The sequence below is a fragment of the Phalacrocorax carbo genome, chromosome 1 (assembly GCF_963921805.1).
Source record: "Phalacrocorax carbo chromosome 1, bPhaCar2.1, whole genome shotgun sequence".
NCBI classification, from domain to species: Eukaryota; Metazoa; Chordata; class Aves; order Suliformes; family Phalacrocoracidae; genus Phalacrocorax; species Phalacrocorax carbo.
In genome coordinates this window covers 114,596,451-114,613,862 of record NC_087513.1, presented here as the reverse complement: position 1 = coordinate 114,613,862, position 17,412 = coordinate 114,596,451, and the positions used below count along the sequence as shown (strand labels likewise).

Below are 17,412 nucleotides of genomic sequence, written 5' to 3'. Positions count from 1 at the left end.
TCTGTGGCTAATTGCTTGGTAGATAACTGCGTTGTTTTTTTTTTTTTTACTATTAGTATTAATTACGTACAAAATGGGTTCATCTCATATCATGTCAATGTAAAAGCCAATAAGGTATAAATATAAGATATACATACAAAAATCCTGTGACAATTAGAATTAATTAGCAGCTTCGTCAGTAGTCTCAGCAGGGCATGAATGGTATCCTGGTATCGAGCACCGAATGAACTGGTATCATGGCTTTCACTGTAGCATCTAGGAATGGTGTTTATAGATAGTCAAATATACCTTTGAAGAGGATGGGGCACCATGGGGAAGCAGCATGTGGGGCAAAATAACCCTCATGCCACACGTGCGTGCAGGAGTGAGCAGCTTCAGCCCCATGTCCTGCGAGCCCAAGCCCCTGCTGCTCCACCCTGAACTTTAACAACAAACCTTTCAGCTTCCACATGAGGCAAAGTGCTTCCACACGCACAGACAAAAAGCATTGTGGCTAAAGTATTTGAGTCGTCGCTCAAAATGAGTAATACTCATCAAGGATCTTTCAATCATGTAATAGATCTGATGGTAGGCTATCTCTGATGGAGCTGTCAAGGGTGAACTGTCCTTGTAATGGCTCTCCCATGGCTTAACAGAAATGTTTCCGTGCTGAAAGAAATGCACAAACTACAGCATTTTTCAGAGCCTTGTTATAGTCAGTTCTTGAATCGATGAGCTGACATTTCCATTAAGATATGTTGGGAAACCCATCTGGAGATATTCCTGGAAACAGCGTAAGGCAAGTACCGGCCTCTCATCAGGAACGTAAGGCAGCAGGAAGCAGCCTGTGCCACCTTCTGAAGGACTCCAGGAAACTCCCTTGGTCTGAGAGCTCTTCACTGCCCAATCACTATCATTGCTATTCTGAAGTCATATTTAGTGTCAGAGAGAAATCTTCAAAACCTGTTTCTTCCATGGTTTTTCAGAGGAAATAGCTTCTTAATTTCAACATGAGACGTTCAGAACATTTGTTCAACATTCAGAACAAATTTCTAGAGCTGTTTCCAGTTTTACACTGATTTTTTTGTACCATCAATCCCTGATGTTAAAATTTGTAGGCAAAGAATGTAAGCCTTTAAACAAAAATTGCAGACAAGGCAATTAAATATTTATATGCTATGCATGCTAGCTTACTTGTGCTTGAAATACATGTGTACACAAACACAAGTGAAAGGACACTAGTATTTTACAGAATGGAGATGGATTCTCAGGCAGAGTGAAGGTGACATAATGAAAGATGCATGAAAAACACAATTTATCACACTTGTAAAACAGTGAGACACACAGAGTGTTATATAAAAGGTGTTATTATTTTCATTACAGAAGCCCTTCAAGATCCTCACATGATTAGGATTTCTTTACGCTGCCCAAAACTTAAAAAAAAATAATCACAGAGTAGGTCTCTTTAGGGTAAGTATGATAGATACTTACGTATGCAAAAGGAAGACTGTGCTCTGTGAGGGCATGACTTTGCTGCTCTTGGACTGTAAAATACTTCTTATACTTCTTAGACTAAGTGTGTGCACACATACATGTACACACACACACACCAGAGAGACCTGGGAATTAGGAGAAGGCAGGAGTAAGGGTTTCTGGGCAGCAGTTACTCCCATTCCTGCACTGCACCTTCATTATGGTATAGTTTAAGAAAAAGCACCTTTCAATAACAGTTCTAGAAGAGACCTAAAATAACTCTGCCTGGTTTTGGGCAGCTGTGAAGTCCTGACCTGGCCTGAACAGTTTCCCCCGGGCTGCCCCATGCCATAATGGACTCTGGGAGCATCCCAAAACCCAGGGGTATCCTCCAACAGCCATGCCCCTGTGATTTGAGGGCTGGAGGAGCTAAGCTGGAGTGAAAGGTGCTTTTCACAACAGACAGCCTATGCTGCAAAGACGATCCTGCCACCTGGGAGTGCTGATGTGATGGGGACAGGGAAAGGAAAAGGAGCAATCAGCATGACCAGGTGCACCAGAAGTAAAAATGTCCTGCAGGAGTGTAGCACAGGGCTGGGTTGCACTAAGGGTCATTATTTCAAGTGCTTCCTGTGTTGCAAGATTTGATTTATCTGAGGGCTATGCTCAGTACTTAAACCAAGAAATGCCAAGAGAAACAGCAGGCTCTTTCAGACCAACAATTTTTTTAAAGCAAAACCATGACACTCCAGGCATTCCTTGCTATGGAGGAGAAAGGAACAAGAGAGTGTCTCTCATGCAGGACACAGATGCAAAGACCAGATAAGTCTGATTTTTCAGGACTATAAGAGACACTCATGACAAAAAGGATTTTTGAAGTCATCAAGTGTAGAAAAAGATCCTGGTAAAGGAAACTCTGAAGAGCTTTGGTTTAGGCCTTTGTGCTTAAAGTAGAATTATTGAATCGTTTAGGCTGGAAAAGACCTTTAAGACTGTCAAGTCCAACCATTCATCTAACACTGCCAAGTCCACCACTAAATTATGTCACTAAGCACCATATTTACACATCTTTTAAATACCTCCAGGGACAGTGACTCAACCACTTCCCTGGGCAGCCTGTTCCAGTGCTTGACAACACTTTCCATGAAGAAATTTTTCCTAATATCCAATCTAAACCTCCCCTAGCAAACTTGAGGACATTTCCTCTTGTCCTATCCCTTGTTACTTGAGAGAAGAGACCAACACCCACCTCATTACATCTTCCTTTCAAGTAGTTGTAGGGAGCAATAAGGTCTGCCCTCAGCCTCCTTTTCCCCAGGCTAAACAAGGCCAGGTCTCTCAGCTGTTCCTCATAAGACTTGTTCTCCAGACCCTTCACCAGTTTCGTTGGTCTTCTCTGGACACATTCTGGGGCAGCATATCCTCACTTCCTTCACAGGCTCTATCTTTGGTTTGTAGCTATCATAGCTGACTTAAGGCTCACTGTGTGGAGACCACATGTGGTTATTAAACACCAGTGCCTGAGGGATCCCTGTGAGAAGTTGATTTTCTGGTTCTTTGAGCTTTAAATGTTGATATGTTTCACCTGTAAATTCAATACCTGTGAATGTCACCTAAAATCCTAAATTCGGTAAGCCACAGGATACCACTAAACTCTGAAGTTGGTTAAGTGGCTCTTTACAAGTAGAAACCATTTTCACTGCTCAGCTGGGAATATTTTTTAAAATTCTTGAGAGGTTTAAGTGGTAGATTGAGTCTGATATTGAATTTACTGGATGGATATATTCCTTATTCAGACGAGTTTGAAAGAAAGATCTTAGCTTCTCGACTTGCCAACTCCAATTTTTTTCAGGATAGATCATATGCCAAATTCTGGCCTTTGAATTCTCATTGATTTCAGTGAAAATGTGTCTGCACATCAGAAGGTAGGAGCTGCAACATGAGCTTAAGATCTTTTATCACAGAGGGGCAAGAAAGCAGTGGAATGTTTATAGATGTGCTGGATACAGAGCAGGACAGCAGTCTGGAGAAATATGTGTAGGTTATGATTTGCGGATGTGAAACATCTTGCCTTCAGTTGCACTTTTCACACATTTGGACATGCACAGAGAAGGTGATTGCTGCCTGAGATCCTGCTAGCTCACCTGCCTAGAACACCATCCCCTTGCTGGAGCACTCCTTAACTGTCCAGGCCCTGTTTTCTGGGTATTTTCATCCAGTATGGCCAGATGAGACTGTGTACAGGGAGGATGCTGACTCTGAGGTTCCTTCAAAGTCAGAACTCCATTTTTTCCCCAAAATAATTTCAATTGCTTTTGTTTTCATCTGCCCTACTACCAGGCTAGAAGGCATAGTCACTGCAGAAACTTTCTTGAAAATATTGCCTCTTTAGCAATAGTTTTTCTGGGGACACTATTATAACAGGGATACTAGTGGAAAATTCAAAATTAGTGGAAAAAACACAAATTAGTATAGTCAAGACTAAAGAAAAAGTGATGTAAGTTTGAATAAATGCAAATACAGTTTTCAGAAAAGCAATGCAAGTACCTTGCTTTTCTCGTATGGTTCCCAACCTGCATCCCATCCAGTAGGTACATTGTGTAATATCATCTTTCAGGGGCTTCCTGCTGCTACTTCGTTTTGCTACAGTTGCATGAAATTCAACAAGGCTAACCGTCGGGTTCTGCACTTTGGTCACAACAGCCCCATGCAACGCTACAGGCTTGGGGAAGAGTGGCTCGAAAGCTGCCTGACAGAAAAGGACCTGGGATTATCTGTTGTCAGCCGGCTGAACATGAGCCAGCAGTGTGCCCAGGTGGCCAGGAAGGCCAACAGCATCCTGGCTTGTATCAGGAATAGTGTGGCCAGCAGGAGCAGGGCAGTGATCGTGCCCCTGTACTTGGCACTGGTGAGGCCGCACCTCGAATACCATGTTCAGTTTTGGGCCCCTCATTACAAGAAGGACATCGAGGTGCTGGAGCGTGTCCAGAGAAGGGCAACAGAGCTAGTGAAGAAGGCTCTAGAGCACAAGTCTTATGAGGAGCGGCTGAGGGAGCTGGGGTTGTTTAGGCTGGAGAAGAGGAGGCTGAGGGGAGACCTTATTGCTCTCTACAGCTACCTGAAAGGAGATTGTAGCGAGGTGGGTGTTGGTCTCTTCTCCCAGGTAACAAGCAATAGGATGAGAATGATTCAATAATTCAACTGGGGAAACGTGAGTGTGTGGAGGACCTTCAACTGATATTTACATTAAAAAGTTGGTTTGTGTGTGTCTGCCTCACACTAGGCTGCAGTACAGAGTATTTCAGCAATAGTTGGCTTTGCCATTTTGGACAAAATAGTTTCTATTGACAGTTTCTAATGGTCCAGCTGTCTGTAGGTCTACCTTGATATTTAATTCAAAAGCAGCACTGTGTGCTCAATGTTGTGTGAGAGCATACAAGGAAGAAAGAAGTTTAATCATATTAGTACTGTGTGAGAACTTGAAGGTTTTTTTTGTTTGTAGGCAGCACATATTGAGGGTAGCAGGCACAGGGCTCCAGTGTGTCCTGGGCAGGTTCATTTTTTCTTTTCGTATTCTCCATCAAAGGCAGAAGTGCAAACAAGAGGCACCAGCACTTCCTTTCCCTGCAGGGTGCCTGGGTCCCTCAGGGGCTCCCACAGCACGGATAAAGGAGCAGGGAGGAAGGGATGTTCAACACTGTACAGAGATGGCTGGGACTTCCGGCATCCCTCTTCCCTGCGCAGCTGGGCATTGCCACAGGACATGGACACACTCCTTCCATCAAACTCTCCCTTAGCTTCAGTGGGAGAAAGATGAAGTCCTTCAGTCTGATTGCAGTGGAAGGCAGAAAACAGAAGTTTGCTTAGAAGCCGCTTTGGGTTTATTTCTCAAGCTTTGTCCTTGAGGTACTTGACTTGTAGGCGAGTTATATCAATACAAAAGAGCCACTACTTTATTCACCATCAGGGTTTTGGAGTAATGTGTTTGCCCTGACAGGCAGCAGCACTGCTTCTGAGTACAACAGTATCCAGCTGCCCAAATTTAGCTGGGTTATGTGCTGCAATCCATGTAACAGCATTAGTCCAAAAAACTTCAAAGCACTTCACAGTCATGCCAGTAATGAAGTTCCTGGCACTGCAAAGGAAGTGAAAAAAGGGATTCCTAAGCATAAAGCACAGTAAGAGAGAAAGGCTGCTGGAAGGAAAACCCTGCTACCAATTCTCTTTCATTCAAGATGTGCTATTTGCATTGGTCACAACAAAAGGCTGAGAGATATTTTACAAGTGTAATTTGGGTGCTGGTGTGATTCTGTGCCCTCATTTTCCCTCCTCAGAAATCCAAAATATCAACATATGAGAAGATGTGGGCATTCATGAGCAGCAGGCAGCAGACTGCGCTGGTGAAGAACAATGACGAGGGAATCCAGCGTGTGCTCACAACAGACTATGCGCTGCTAATGGAGTCAACCAGCATAGAGTACGTGACTCAGAGAAACTGCAATCTCACCCAGATCGGGGGGCTCATCGACTCAAAAGGCTATGGCGTGGGAACCCCTATTGGTAAGATGCTTTCCAGCACGAGTGTTGTGGAGCACACCCAGCAATGTCCCCTTCAGAAGTTTAGATTGCCATTTGAATCATGTCCTAGTCTTTTAGAAACCTTTCTCATTGAAACAGACCTAGGAGCCTCCTTTTAGGCTAAACTTCTACTCTTGCCCTGCTTATGTGCAAGCAGTCTCTGCAAGCGAAAGGGAATACAGCAGTGCAGGCTACATCTGCAGAACGAGGTCGAGTGACCTGCTTGACTTCTGGAGTACCCCATTCATAGCAAACAGGGTATCCTCTGTGCTGCTTGAGGTGCAAGTCGCTCTACTGAAATTCAGTTTAGTTTGAGAAATCAGGTAGTGTCGCTGGGAAAATGGAAGTGGGCAGGTTAAATGTTATGTCCAATGTACGCAGCCCAAAGAAAGCTGCATGAAAAGAGACTAATTTCTGATCTATTTCATGACCTCATCAATTGCAAGGTTCTGCATCTGCATCAGGGTTTTCAATATTTTGAGCTAAGCAGAGTCCTAAGACTCTCCATCTCTGTGAACTCTTTCCAGTAGTCCTTTTTAAGCCTATCCAGTGTCCTTTTCAAGATTTTCTGATTGTAGAGAATTAGAAAGAGTGTCAGGTTTTTGTGATGTGTTCTTGTGAATAATCAGCACTGTGCAGCCAGAACTTTTTCCTGTGTAATATACTTCTCCATAATGCTCACATATGCACTTACCGTGCCACGCTTAATTAATAGCTATGCAATTTTATTGTCTTCAGGGGAATTTTTCAAGGCAATATCAGTTTACACAGATATAACAGGTGAAGTGTTTGGTCTATCGGCTGTTTGGACCAGATATAAATAAGGGAGAAACACCTCTGCACTTTGAACTGTGATTCTTTATGCTACAGAGTACCTCAGACAGATTGCCATATAGATAATATTTTAAGTGTATTTTTCCACTGGCTGTGTGAGAACAGCCTTCTCACCCTGAGGAAAATTATATAAAAGCTAAAATCCTGAATAAAGACAAATGTACGGCAGGAATTTCATTGCAGTTATAAAGCTGCCACACTTTAAACCAAGAACAATGAAGGAATAATTGGAACAGATGGTAATCCTCAGAGAGAGTGCATCCATTGGAAATACAGCTGTGAAATATATTTATAAGATGCTTCTTGTATGATAAATGTGCCTTAATTTTTTCTTAAGGAAAACCAGCAAAATTCAGGGAAATAGATATCTCCAAGCACTGTGGAATAAGTCGGTGCCATCAGGCTTCTTAAATTCTTAAATGATTGATTTCATAAGCAAGACGAGCTGTGAAGATCCTTCCATTATTCAGATGGAGCCCAAATGCTCTGTTATTTTTCTCATAGCATTCAAGACTATTGATTGCAGAAGCTGTATGGGAAAAAAAAAAGACCTGTCTGTGACCCTTAACACCAATGTTTTAGCAAGTCTTAACTGGTCTGCATTCATTCCTTCAGGAGAATGCGCAACCACATGGCTAGGGTATGCAGCAGCAAATTGTGCCTCACACTCCAAAATTTCCAGTGAATGAGCTGAATATAATCATTATTTGGCTCCCAAAGAAACAGGAAAGAGAATTTTGGAAAGTTCTATGAATCCAAGAAATGTACTATTTTGCAGAGCATCTTCTGCAAGTAAAAAACCTCAGATATAGGCTGTCTGCCTACTTCTTTGTGCTGAGTTAGGATAAAGGGGATTTAGGTGTATCAACAAACATCTCCATTTATGTTTATTGTGGAGCCGATGGGTCACAGAGAGGAGGGCTTTTGTCAGACTCTTGGCAAAGACCATTACTAATGAAAAACCTGCAGCAGTGGTTCGTGGTGAACTTAATGCACTCTGGAAATACTGCTGTAGTAAAGGCACCTCTAAGCAAAACTTATGCAAAAATGTCACCCTGGGAGGAATGTGGTTGAAGAAAGCAATATATACAGATGACAGGACAGGTATTAATTCCAGTATCACTGCCAGTGCTGATGCTAGTAATTCTAACACTAAAGCTATTACCAGTTACTTGGGAGACTGTTAAGGAAGTAGATAGATGCATTTCTTGGCCTGAGAGGTAGGTTGTTAATAGCTCAGAGGCCATAAATGATATGCTGAATATTCAAAGAGGTGTTGAGATGGATTTGTGTGCAGTCCTAGCGCTTACCAATTAAACATCACCAATCCAACACTCCAGGCACACTTGACAAACTTTAAAAGCACATATAGAAATATAGATGTACCTGTTACCCTCAAGATGAGTTGTGATAATCCTGGTGGCAACATAAACATCACAAGAAAGAATGAACATCCCCACAAATCCTGCGTTGTGGCTCAGGCTACTTCACTTTACCTAACAGCTATGTCCTTTCAGACAAGGGAAAATAGATGAGTCTTACAATCTAACAGACTCTAGCTATCAGGGTGATATACCTCTCCTAAAGTAGAAACAATTCTGCTCTTTCTTCTGAGAGGCGCTGCTGTTTTCAGTGGTAATAATTCACTTCTCTGTGTAAAGATAGTTTTGAAGATGTTTCTGTTTTGTTTTCTGTTGTGCTTATTTTTGGTTCTTTAATAGCATGCAGAGAAATCATCTATTCTTACAGCAGTCATATTTTCCCTTCAAAGCTAGCTACCTCAAACAGTGGCTGCTGATTGCTGGCTTCCCAGATGGACTTTGTATAATCTGACACATGTCTCTTAGCATCTGTGGTCACAGCATGTCCTAGTGCTGGCAGTAAGATACGCTGAAAAATAGCTGAGTGTTGGCACAACAAATGAAGAACTGCAATGTTTTCACACTGATTCTCCTCAGACAATGCTGCGGGCTAAAGGAAAGGGAAAACAGGGAGTGGGACTTGTATCCATGGTACAATTATTTTTAATAACGTCCTGCACAACATATAAGAAAGAAAACTGAAGTTGTGAGGCCAAATTTCTGAGGCTGTTTAGATGCATAAAGACACAGAAGTGGTGTCTTGTGAGATTTTCCTTAAGTGCCCATGTCTATGTGTACCACGCTATTGCTGAAATTGTGGCACAGGTTCTGCCTTAACAGTTTGTTTACCTTGGTAAGATTGAGAATTGCAATTGCTTTAATCTGCATCAAAATGTGACTTTTGGTGAAATTACAGCTTAGAAAATAGTCTTATTAATGTGTTAAAGGAGAGGAAAGGATGGACATGGACATAGCTACATGGACAAAACACTGGCAACGCTGTATTTCAGCACAGACACTAAATGCTTCCAACTGTAGCAAGTCCAGCATGGCAGGATTTGGGGGCATATATAAGCCCTAGGAGCCAAACAACCTTTCTTGTAACCCTCTCCTGCTTGCTGTCATAAAATCCTTGCCCCATAAAGAAAAGTCTCTCACAATACCAAAACCAGCTTCCACTTGCCTATTATAATCAATAACAGGATTGCTGCTGTTATTGTTAATAACTTCAGCCTCTGGAAATATGGGAAAAGATAATTGGTAGCAATCGCATTTAACTAGGTGCTGCTCCCAAAGCGTGTTGAGAGGCAAGCCTGTCCCCCGTTCCCCTTTAGGGCTACAGGCTTGTGCTTCTGCAAGAGCATAAGTTGACTGAAGGGTCTCACAGGCGGCAAGAGATTTTGGAAGATGGAGAGCCAGAGCAGAGTGCATGAGCGTCAAACCTAAACAGATTGAACTGCCCAATGTGACCCTGCTATTTGCCAGATACTGTACAGGCCCATTAATGCTGCTGAGCCTGAAGGCACATCATTTAGCAAGCTGTTGGCCTGCAAATAAAAGGCATTAAATACTTGTTATTTTCAGCTTGCAGTACCAATATTGTTACAAGTCACGGAAAAAAAACTCAGCCATGTTGTGTTATAAGGTGTGTGGTAGCTGAAGTTGAGTTGTGGGCTTATGCAGGTACAAATGAGAAGAGAATGTATATGACTGACTGTGGGCTTTTCTTAGATGGCTATTCATTTTACATGCAGTAGGAAAAATAAACAGATGTTGAAGTAAATAGAGGGTATAGAAAGCGGAAAGTCTCAAAGGATGCAGAAAGCAATATTCAAACATAATATGGAGGAATTACTTAGCAAGAAAACCCACTGCCAAGGCTTAAATAAACCTCAGTAGGAGACCCTAGAAATTATAATGAATTCTCAAACAAATAACCACACCAAAGGAGCCTTCTGCTTTCCAGTCCCCGAGAAAGACACCAACAGATAGTCCTCTTCCCCATTCCAGCTGAAGAGAAAGCAGGGATTTTCTAGCTGGAATAATCAATCTTGTGATAAGGGAGTACTTTTGCTTCAGTTAGCAGCAGCTTGCTCCCTCTCTGCCTTCACTTTGCTGCAACCAGCACTAACGAGTCTTGCTCTCACCTTGCAGGGTCTCCTTACAGAGACAAAATCACCATAGCCATCCTCCAGCTCCAGGAGGAGGGAAAGCTGCACATGATGAAGGAAAAGTGGTGGCGAGGCAACGGCTGCCCTGAGGAGGACAGCAAAGAAGCCAGCGCTCTTGGGGTGGAGAATATTGGGGGCATCTTCATAGTGCTCGCTGCAGGCCTTGTTCTTTCAGTGTTTGTAGCCATTGGTGAATTTATATATAAATCAAGGAAAAACAGTGATATTGAGCAGGTGAGTCATTCATTTCCAGCTTGCTTATATTTCTGGGAGACTGAGGTTTGTGGATGTGGAGGTGACTGCTTTATAAGTCTCTTTGCTGGAGTGCAGATTTTGTATTGCTGAACTCTCACCATGCATTTCTGGCACTAAAGACAAATAATTTATTAATAAGAACAGGGAAGTACCTCACCCACAGCCCAATTAGTGCTGCTTAGTATGGCAGTGCTGAACAAGAGCAATTAATTTCTCAAACAGTTTCGCTTGATCTTTAAGGCATCAAGTATAAATTACGTTGGAAAGGAATAAAACACAACTGGATTTTTTTTTGTACGGCATTAGCATCAGCTCTTTGAGTAACAACAGGAATGTACTTCCAAATCCCCAAGTGTAATTTTTCTCTTGCTCTAGAAAGCATTTTTTTTTTTCACAGCCAGGGGTTTACACACTATGCTGAAGCATGCACTTCAAAGCAGGGAGACCTACTGAAAGGTGATGGATGCCACAGTAAAGTAAGATTATGGAGCCAAAGAAATTCTGGTTATAGCTCCACTGAAGTGTAATGAGCAATTTAAAAGGGCAGAGGGAAAACAAAGGAAATGCTGTGTATAAATCATGCTTGAGTATTACAGCAGTTTGTGAGGCAGAATCCATCATTAAAATAGAGCGTAAATACCCATTTACTGAACCACCAGCAGCTGTAAAAGAAACAAAGCATGAGCAGCAACTCAGAGTCTGTTCTTGAAGTTGTCTGCCAACCCCCTTACTGTGGCTGCCTTCCCTGGTGCCAGTTTGTTTCTGGCCATGTCCGAGACCCTGATGCAGCCCTGTTTGTCTCAACTGCTATAGCTGCCCTGATCCTCTTCACTTCAACAGGGCTGATCGTAGGGACGAAGTTCACACTGCACTGCAGGATCAGTGGCCCCTGACACAATCACTAAGAGGTGGGTTCATATCACCTAACTTCAGGTTTCTAGATATGAGACATCTACTCCAAAGTGAATTGTTTAAGCTCATTTTGCACTTTCGGATGGGAAAAGCAATTCATCCTCTTCATCCAAGGTGTAATCCTGAAAGGCTGATGACATAAATGCCAAAAAATGACTGTTGAGAAAAATAACCTTAATGAAGGCAGCAGGGATGAGTGGGAGGAGAATGAGAACATTTGAACTCTGTCTCAGAGGAGCGGTTTACACTGCATACAGCAGTTGTGCTGGGACGTGAGGGGGATTGACACCTGAGTAGAAACAAGCAGCCAGGGCTGGGGCCTTGAGAGCACAACATCTGATTTTGGGTAGGATAAATCACCTCTATCTTTTTCCTGCTGGTAAACAATGACTGTACTCTAAGGCTACTCGCCTGCTGTTCAGACAGCTGAAAGTGATCCGAATCCTACCATGTGCCTACATTTTCGAGGCAGCGCTTGGTGTTATTTTGGGCCCATGACATCTAAGGCTAATGTCAGTGAACTTGGTTCTCACAGTATCCTAGAGGAGAGGGCAGCTCCTGACTGTGCAGATCTCTCCATGTGTGCCTGAGCAAGCCCTCATTAAAAGCAATGGCACTGTCTACGAACAACAGGCGCAGCTCATGTGGAGCAATTTTGCAGGCCATGTTAATGAGGGTCCCTGTTTTGGAATAAGTCAGAGGTAAAGGATGAATGTATTTTGCACATATTGCAGCTTTCTGATTAGTACTTTAGCTTTATACAAGGGTTTTAGCACAAAATGCATAAAGAATGTATCGATACCTTTGCTTCATTCTTGTCTCAGGAGATCTTTCATTCAAATATGTTTTGGAGAACAGTTACAGCTAATTAAAATGTTTCCTATAAATGCAGAATAATGTTGCAGAATATCCTGGAAACTCTTCAGAAGTCTGGGAAAGGCAATACATTCCTGAAGTCATCATTAAAGTAGACCTAAAGGTTTACATCATGAGGGAGTCTTAATTTACTTAGAAATATGTTGGGTGAATAACATAGTATTCAGGATACATACATAACATATATACATACATATAAACGTATACCATTTCTGAAACTGTACTACTGTTTCACGGCAATGTGTTGCTTATTATAGGCAGTCTCTTAATAATTAAAATCTCTAAGTGAGTTAATGTGGCAACACCATACTTCTTTTCCAGAAGTAATTTTATGGAAAGTAGAATACAAGCGATTCCAGTATTACTTTCTGATTTCTCTCAGTTTGTTTTATTTTTATTCTGGTAAAATAAGAAGCTTAGATGGAAAATGCTATACAGCGTATATTATCACTAAGGTAATCCAAAGCATGAGTCAAATACAATCTATGACTGTTCTGCTTCCATAAACATACTCTCCTTTGATTTAAATAGCTTTTGAATTTCATTCTCATGTTTGTTTTTAATTTTAATTTTTCATTTATTTATTTTCTCCATTTTTGTTTTCTTGCATGCAAGGCCTTTTGTTTCTTTTACGGACTACAATGTAAGCAAACCCATCCATCCAACTCCACCTCTGGCACCACCTTATCTACGGAGTTAGACTGTGGCAAGTTAATCCGAGAGGAGCGAGGGATTCGAACACAGCCCTCAATTCACACTGTATAGTCAGGAAAGAAAAAAGGTGTGTCCGATGGAAAGCATTAAACTTCAACGGTGCACATAATGGCAAAGGTTGTACTCACCAACACATAGTTAATGACTTCAAAGTGCCTCTTACTTCAGCAGGAGATAAGCTTATCTAACACAAATTGTCAGAGTCCTGGAAATTTGGGCAGTTTAAATGCATATCACAGAAAATAATTACACCTACAGTGAAAAGTGAGTGCAGTAGACTGTAGTAGATTTTAAGAATTATCACCCTCTCTATATACAATTGTCATCTTGTCATTTCATGGGGTAATCCACCTTTTTCAGGTAAGAAAAATTATTTACCTCCTTTTCATCTTCTACCAAACCTGAGTAAACCAATAGCAGCCTCATTACTAAATGCATAGAGAAATACTTTGCTTGGTCTCTGCTGAAGCATTCAGCGAGTAGGCCAGGCAGTTCTTTATAAACCTCAGAAAATCACCTGCAGGGCTCCATTAACTTTCTGAACCCCTATTATAAGCAGCCAGAAATTTTTAGCTGGCATATCTTATTCCCAGTGTCAATATTTAATGAATTTTAATTCATCCATTTAAAATTCATTAGCCAAAGCCTCCAAGTAACTATCATAGAACAAAATCATATCTATCAGTCAAATTTTATGCCATGTAACCATTAACATTTAAGAACATATTCAACAAAAGCACCCTCAGGCAAGCCCGATGTATACCTTTCACAGAATAACTCTGTTGACTTGGCTTGAGCAATGCATGATGTTCACTATTGTAAGGCTATGTAACATAGAAAACTCCTTTATGGCAAAATCAGGGTATCAGTTTATATCAAACAGTAAACCCTTGCCATTGCTTTCTGTATTGAAACATACAAGGAGGCTTTTGAGTAGGGGGTAGGTACTGGGTGTTTTTTATACCCTGTAAGGATACCACTTTAAGTTTCCCTAGTCCTCAGCCAGTCTGGGGACTGCAAGGGCAGGAGACCATGGACTGGATCTGCTGTTGCCAACCAAAAAACATGACAGCAATTTGAGATACACAAAATGTATAGAAATGCCAGCACTTAGGATGTCATGAACTGTGGCAAACCACCATGTTTTCAAAACCTGATTAACTTTTATCTGTATTTCATTATATCCCAGCTTACCACCAGTTTCACCAATTCATTTCCCGCCCCTCACGCCTACTTTATGTTTTCTTACCCACTGCAGTTCCTCCTCATCAAACAAGTTAATGATCTGTTTTATTGAGGGGCCATTTCTGGACTTTACTGCAATTAGAAAACTTGTTCAAGTGGATGCCTTCACACTCCATGGCCAAACTGCCGTGGCGAAGCTCTGCTCTTCCCTTCAATTTTTTCTCTCATACCTGGCTCCTGAGAAAAGCCAGAGCATACAGTGACGTGTATTCTCCTTCTCTTCATGTTACAATTTTTGGTCAGCACTATTTATTCTGACAGTAAGCTTAAATATTTTTTGTGGTGAAGATCTATGCTCATAGCTAGGCTATACCAATTCTTCTCTGCCAGTGCTCATGTGTGTACGTGAGTATTTATGCTCCGCTCCAGACACTGCAAGAAATTGTCTTGCTCAAAATGGCATTTTAACTTGTTTGAATAAGCCTTGAAAGCTTTGGTTCTTCATAAAATTACCCTTCTTACTAACAAAGACCTGAATTAGATCTTCGGTGTCCTTGATTTAAGAAAGTGCTTTGTTTGCAGTTTCCCCGTAGAAAAGACTTAAAACTAATTAGATTCAGCTTCTCTCAACTCTCAGAGGAGAAGGAGAATTCCTAATGTGTTTATCTCCATCATTGCTCTATAGAAGAAATCCTCTGGGTTGCAGCTTTGACCAGTTTTCTAATTGCTGTTTAGAGGGACACAGAATCCAGAAATTTCTGTCAGTTTTTGGATAAACATTTTCATGTCTGTCAAGGAAACAGTCACATTGTTAGTAACAGTCATCATTTCCCCATGTCTAGCTGTCCCCACAGACAACCTCACAGGCTTCAACTTGCCTGTGGGAATTACAAGGCAGCTCCTCCTGTCCCTAACGGAGCTTCATACCTAGCTACAAAAGGAGTTACTAAAAAGCCTTACTTGCTCCTTAGCAGCTATGCCAGCAGCTGAGGCAGTGAAGAGCCAGCATGCCACTTGAGTGTGAACAAATCTATGCTTGTAAAGGCAGTTTTTTGCAAGGATTGCTGAGGCTCCAGGAAAAGGCAGGTGCCTTCAGATTAACGGCAAGGCTTGAGGAAGGCACAGCCTATAGCATCTCCCATGAAGTGCATGGCACCTGGAGGACTCCTGCACAGACATAACAGGCTTCAAGAACTATTAAAGCATTCAAATAGTTTCTGCTTATCAACACTTCTATGACCTCTATACTTTGAAATCTGCCACAACAAATACTTTGTTCACAAAAACAGATGGCCACCATTGCATCTTCCTAACTTGGAGCCTTGCAACTGCATCCAGGGCCCAATAATCAAACTGGATCCTTTCTCAGGTGTGTGTCAGCACGGAGACCTTGCTGTGCAATCAGCACAGGGCCAACAGCTCTGCCTGTGATGGATGAGTCACAGCATACTCCATCAGTTCTGGCACTGTGGTACCAACAAAGCATAGCCGGAGCTATGTGGGGAGAAAAATGGCTATAAGCATATCCCCATGTCATTTCATGTTAATTTCTGTTTTGCTGTTGCTGCATCCCAAAATATTCAAATTAATACCTGTTTGAAAAAAATGCCGTATGCTTTGATATACAGAAGCTACCTACCATTGAAAGCTAAGGGTCCATGAACGAGCTAGTTCCAAACCATTGCCAGGCTGATTTGACTGGGGTCAGTGTGCCTACCTTTATTTAATGGCAGTTCCTGCCCTAATCAAACAATCTGCAAAGCCAACTAGGCAAAGGTGCAGGGGGAAGGACAAGATAAGAGAAGAATGAGGGGAAATAAGGCAATATGATCACCATTTCAAAGAGCCAGGATGAGGGTGGATTGATAACACGGCTGCACCACGGAACGAGACCAAGCGCAGCAATAACGCTTTCCCCACCTAGATTGATATTTTCTCAAAGTACCACAAGGGTATTTTGTGTTTGTGCCATGTCTCTCAGATCAAAGCCTTGAAGCTTCACATCTTTAACTCTTCAGAAACAAGGGAGGAAGAGAAGGGAGAGAAGGAAGAAATCCCCTGTTGCAATGAGGTTCTTCCAAAACAGAATTTTTTGTGAAGTTGTCAGGTCTGTAAATTCCTGCTCTTCAACAAACATCAATCAGTTTGAGCCCCTCCATTTTCAGGCCATAACCCCACCTCTAAACACAACGGTGGCCATCTATGCCCTCACTGAGCAGTCCCATTCATGTTTAGATGGTTTGTGAGACCAGCAAGTAGATTTACTGATTTCTTTCTTGTAAACAGGAAATGGAGGAATAGTTTATATAACCGAGAGAGAGTTAAAATAATCCATGGACCATTGTCATACTGTTTTGACAATCACTGTTCAATAGACACTGACAGTTTATAAGACTTAATTTAGTGATCTCCTCATGCAATTAGCCATCGGTGACAGAACACTCAAACAGATTCTTAATGCGCTGCAACAGCAGCTTGCTCACTAGGAGGAACTATTTTGGATATTTTTCCTTCAGTGCACTAGGCCCAAACAAATCACTTTTCTTTCAGCAGAAGACATATGACAGTGTCCCAGCTATGGGTCCTTCACAGTGATGAGGGCACTGCAGGAGGAAAATCCTGACTTCTGCACTTCCTTCTTTGTCCCCGAGCTGGTCAGGTGTTCTTCCGGAATAAAATCCGGCCCACGTCCTTTAATTTTCATAGTTCTCAGTTCTCTCACACAGCATACTGGATTTTTTTTTGTGTGGTATTATTTATTTGGTTTTGCAACATGTTAATAAAATGCAATTGAAAGTCTTGTCCCCAGTGGTAGCCCAGCAGCACAAGCAGCAGATCGATAAAGCCTGACTACAGATTCTTTTTTTTCAGTCTTGTTTCTACTTTATTTTATGCTATTTTAAAAATTCTGATTCTATAATTATCCTAAAGCTTAACACAGTCTTCTGTATGGGAGTGTAAGGAAGGAGTGAGGAGCTGGATGACCAAGCTTTTATAGCCTGCTGAAATGACCGAAGAGAGAGTCTCTCAGCACAAGGAGAGCAAAATCTATTCTGTTTTTAAAGGATGACATT

The 17,412-nt window shown here is 41.8% G+C and overlaps 1 protein-coding gene across 1 annotated transcript in view; it reads left to right on the top strand.

Annotated features, from left to right (window-relative positions):
* The window catches only part of GRIK1 (glutamate ionotropic receptor kainate type subunit 1), a 173,374-nt gene that overhangs the window by 151,742 nt on the left and 4,220 nt on the right, over positions 1–17,412 (top strand). The window contains exons 14-15 of the mRNA XM_064470479.1: positions 5,787–6,012; positions 10,380–10,630. Of these exons, the coding sequence (XP_064326549.1) occupies positions 5,787–6,012; positions 10,380–10,630 (477 nt within the window). The remainder of the gene's footprint in view (positions 1–5,786; positions 6,013–10,379; positions 10,631–17,412) is intronic.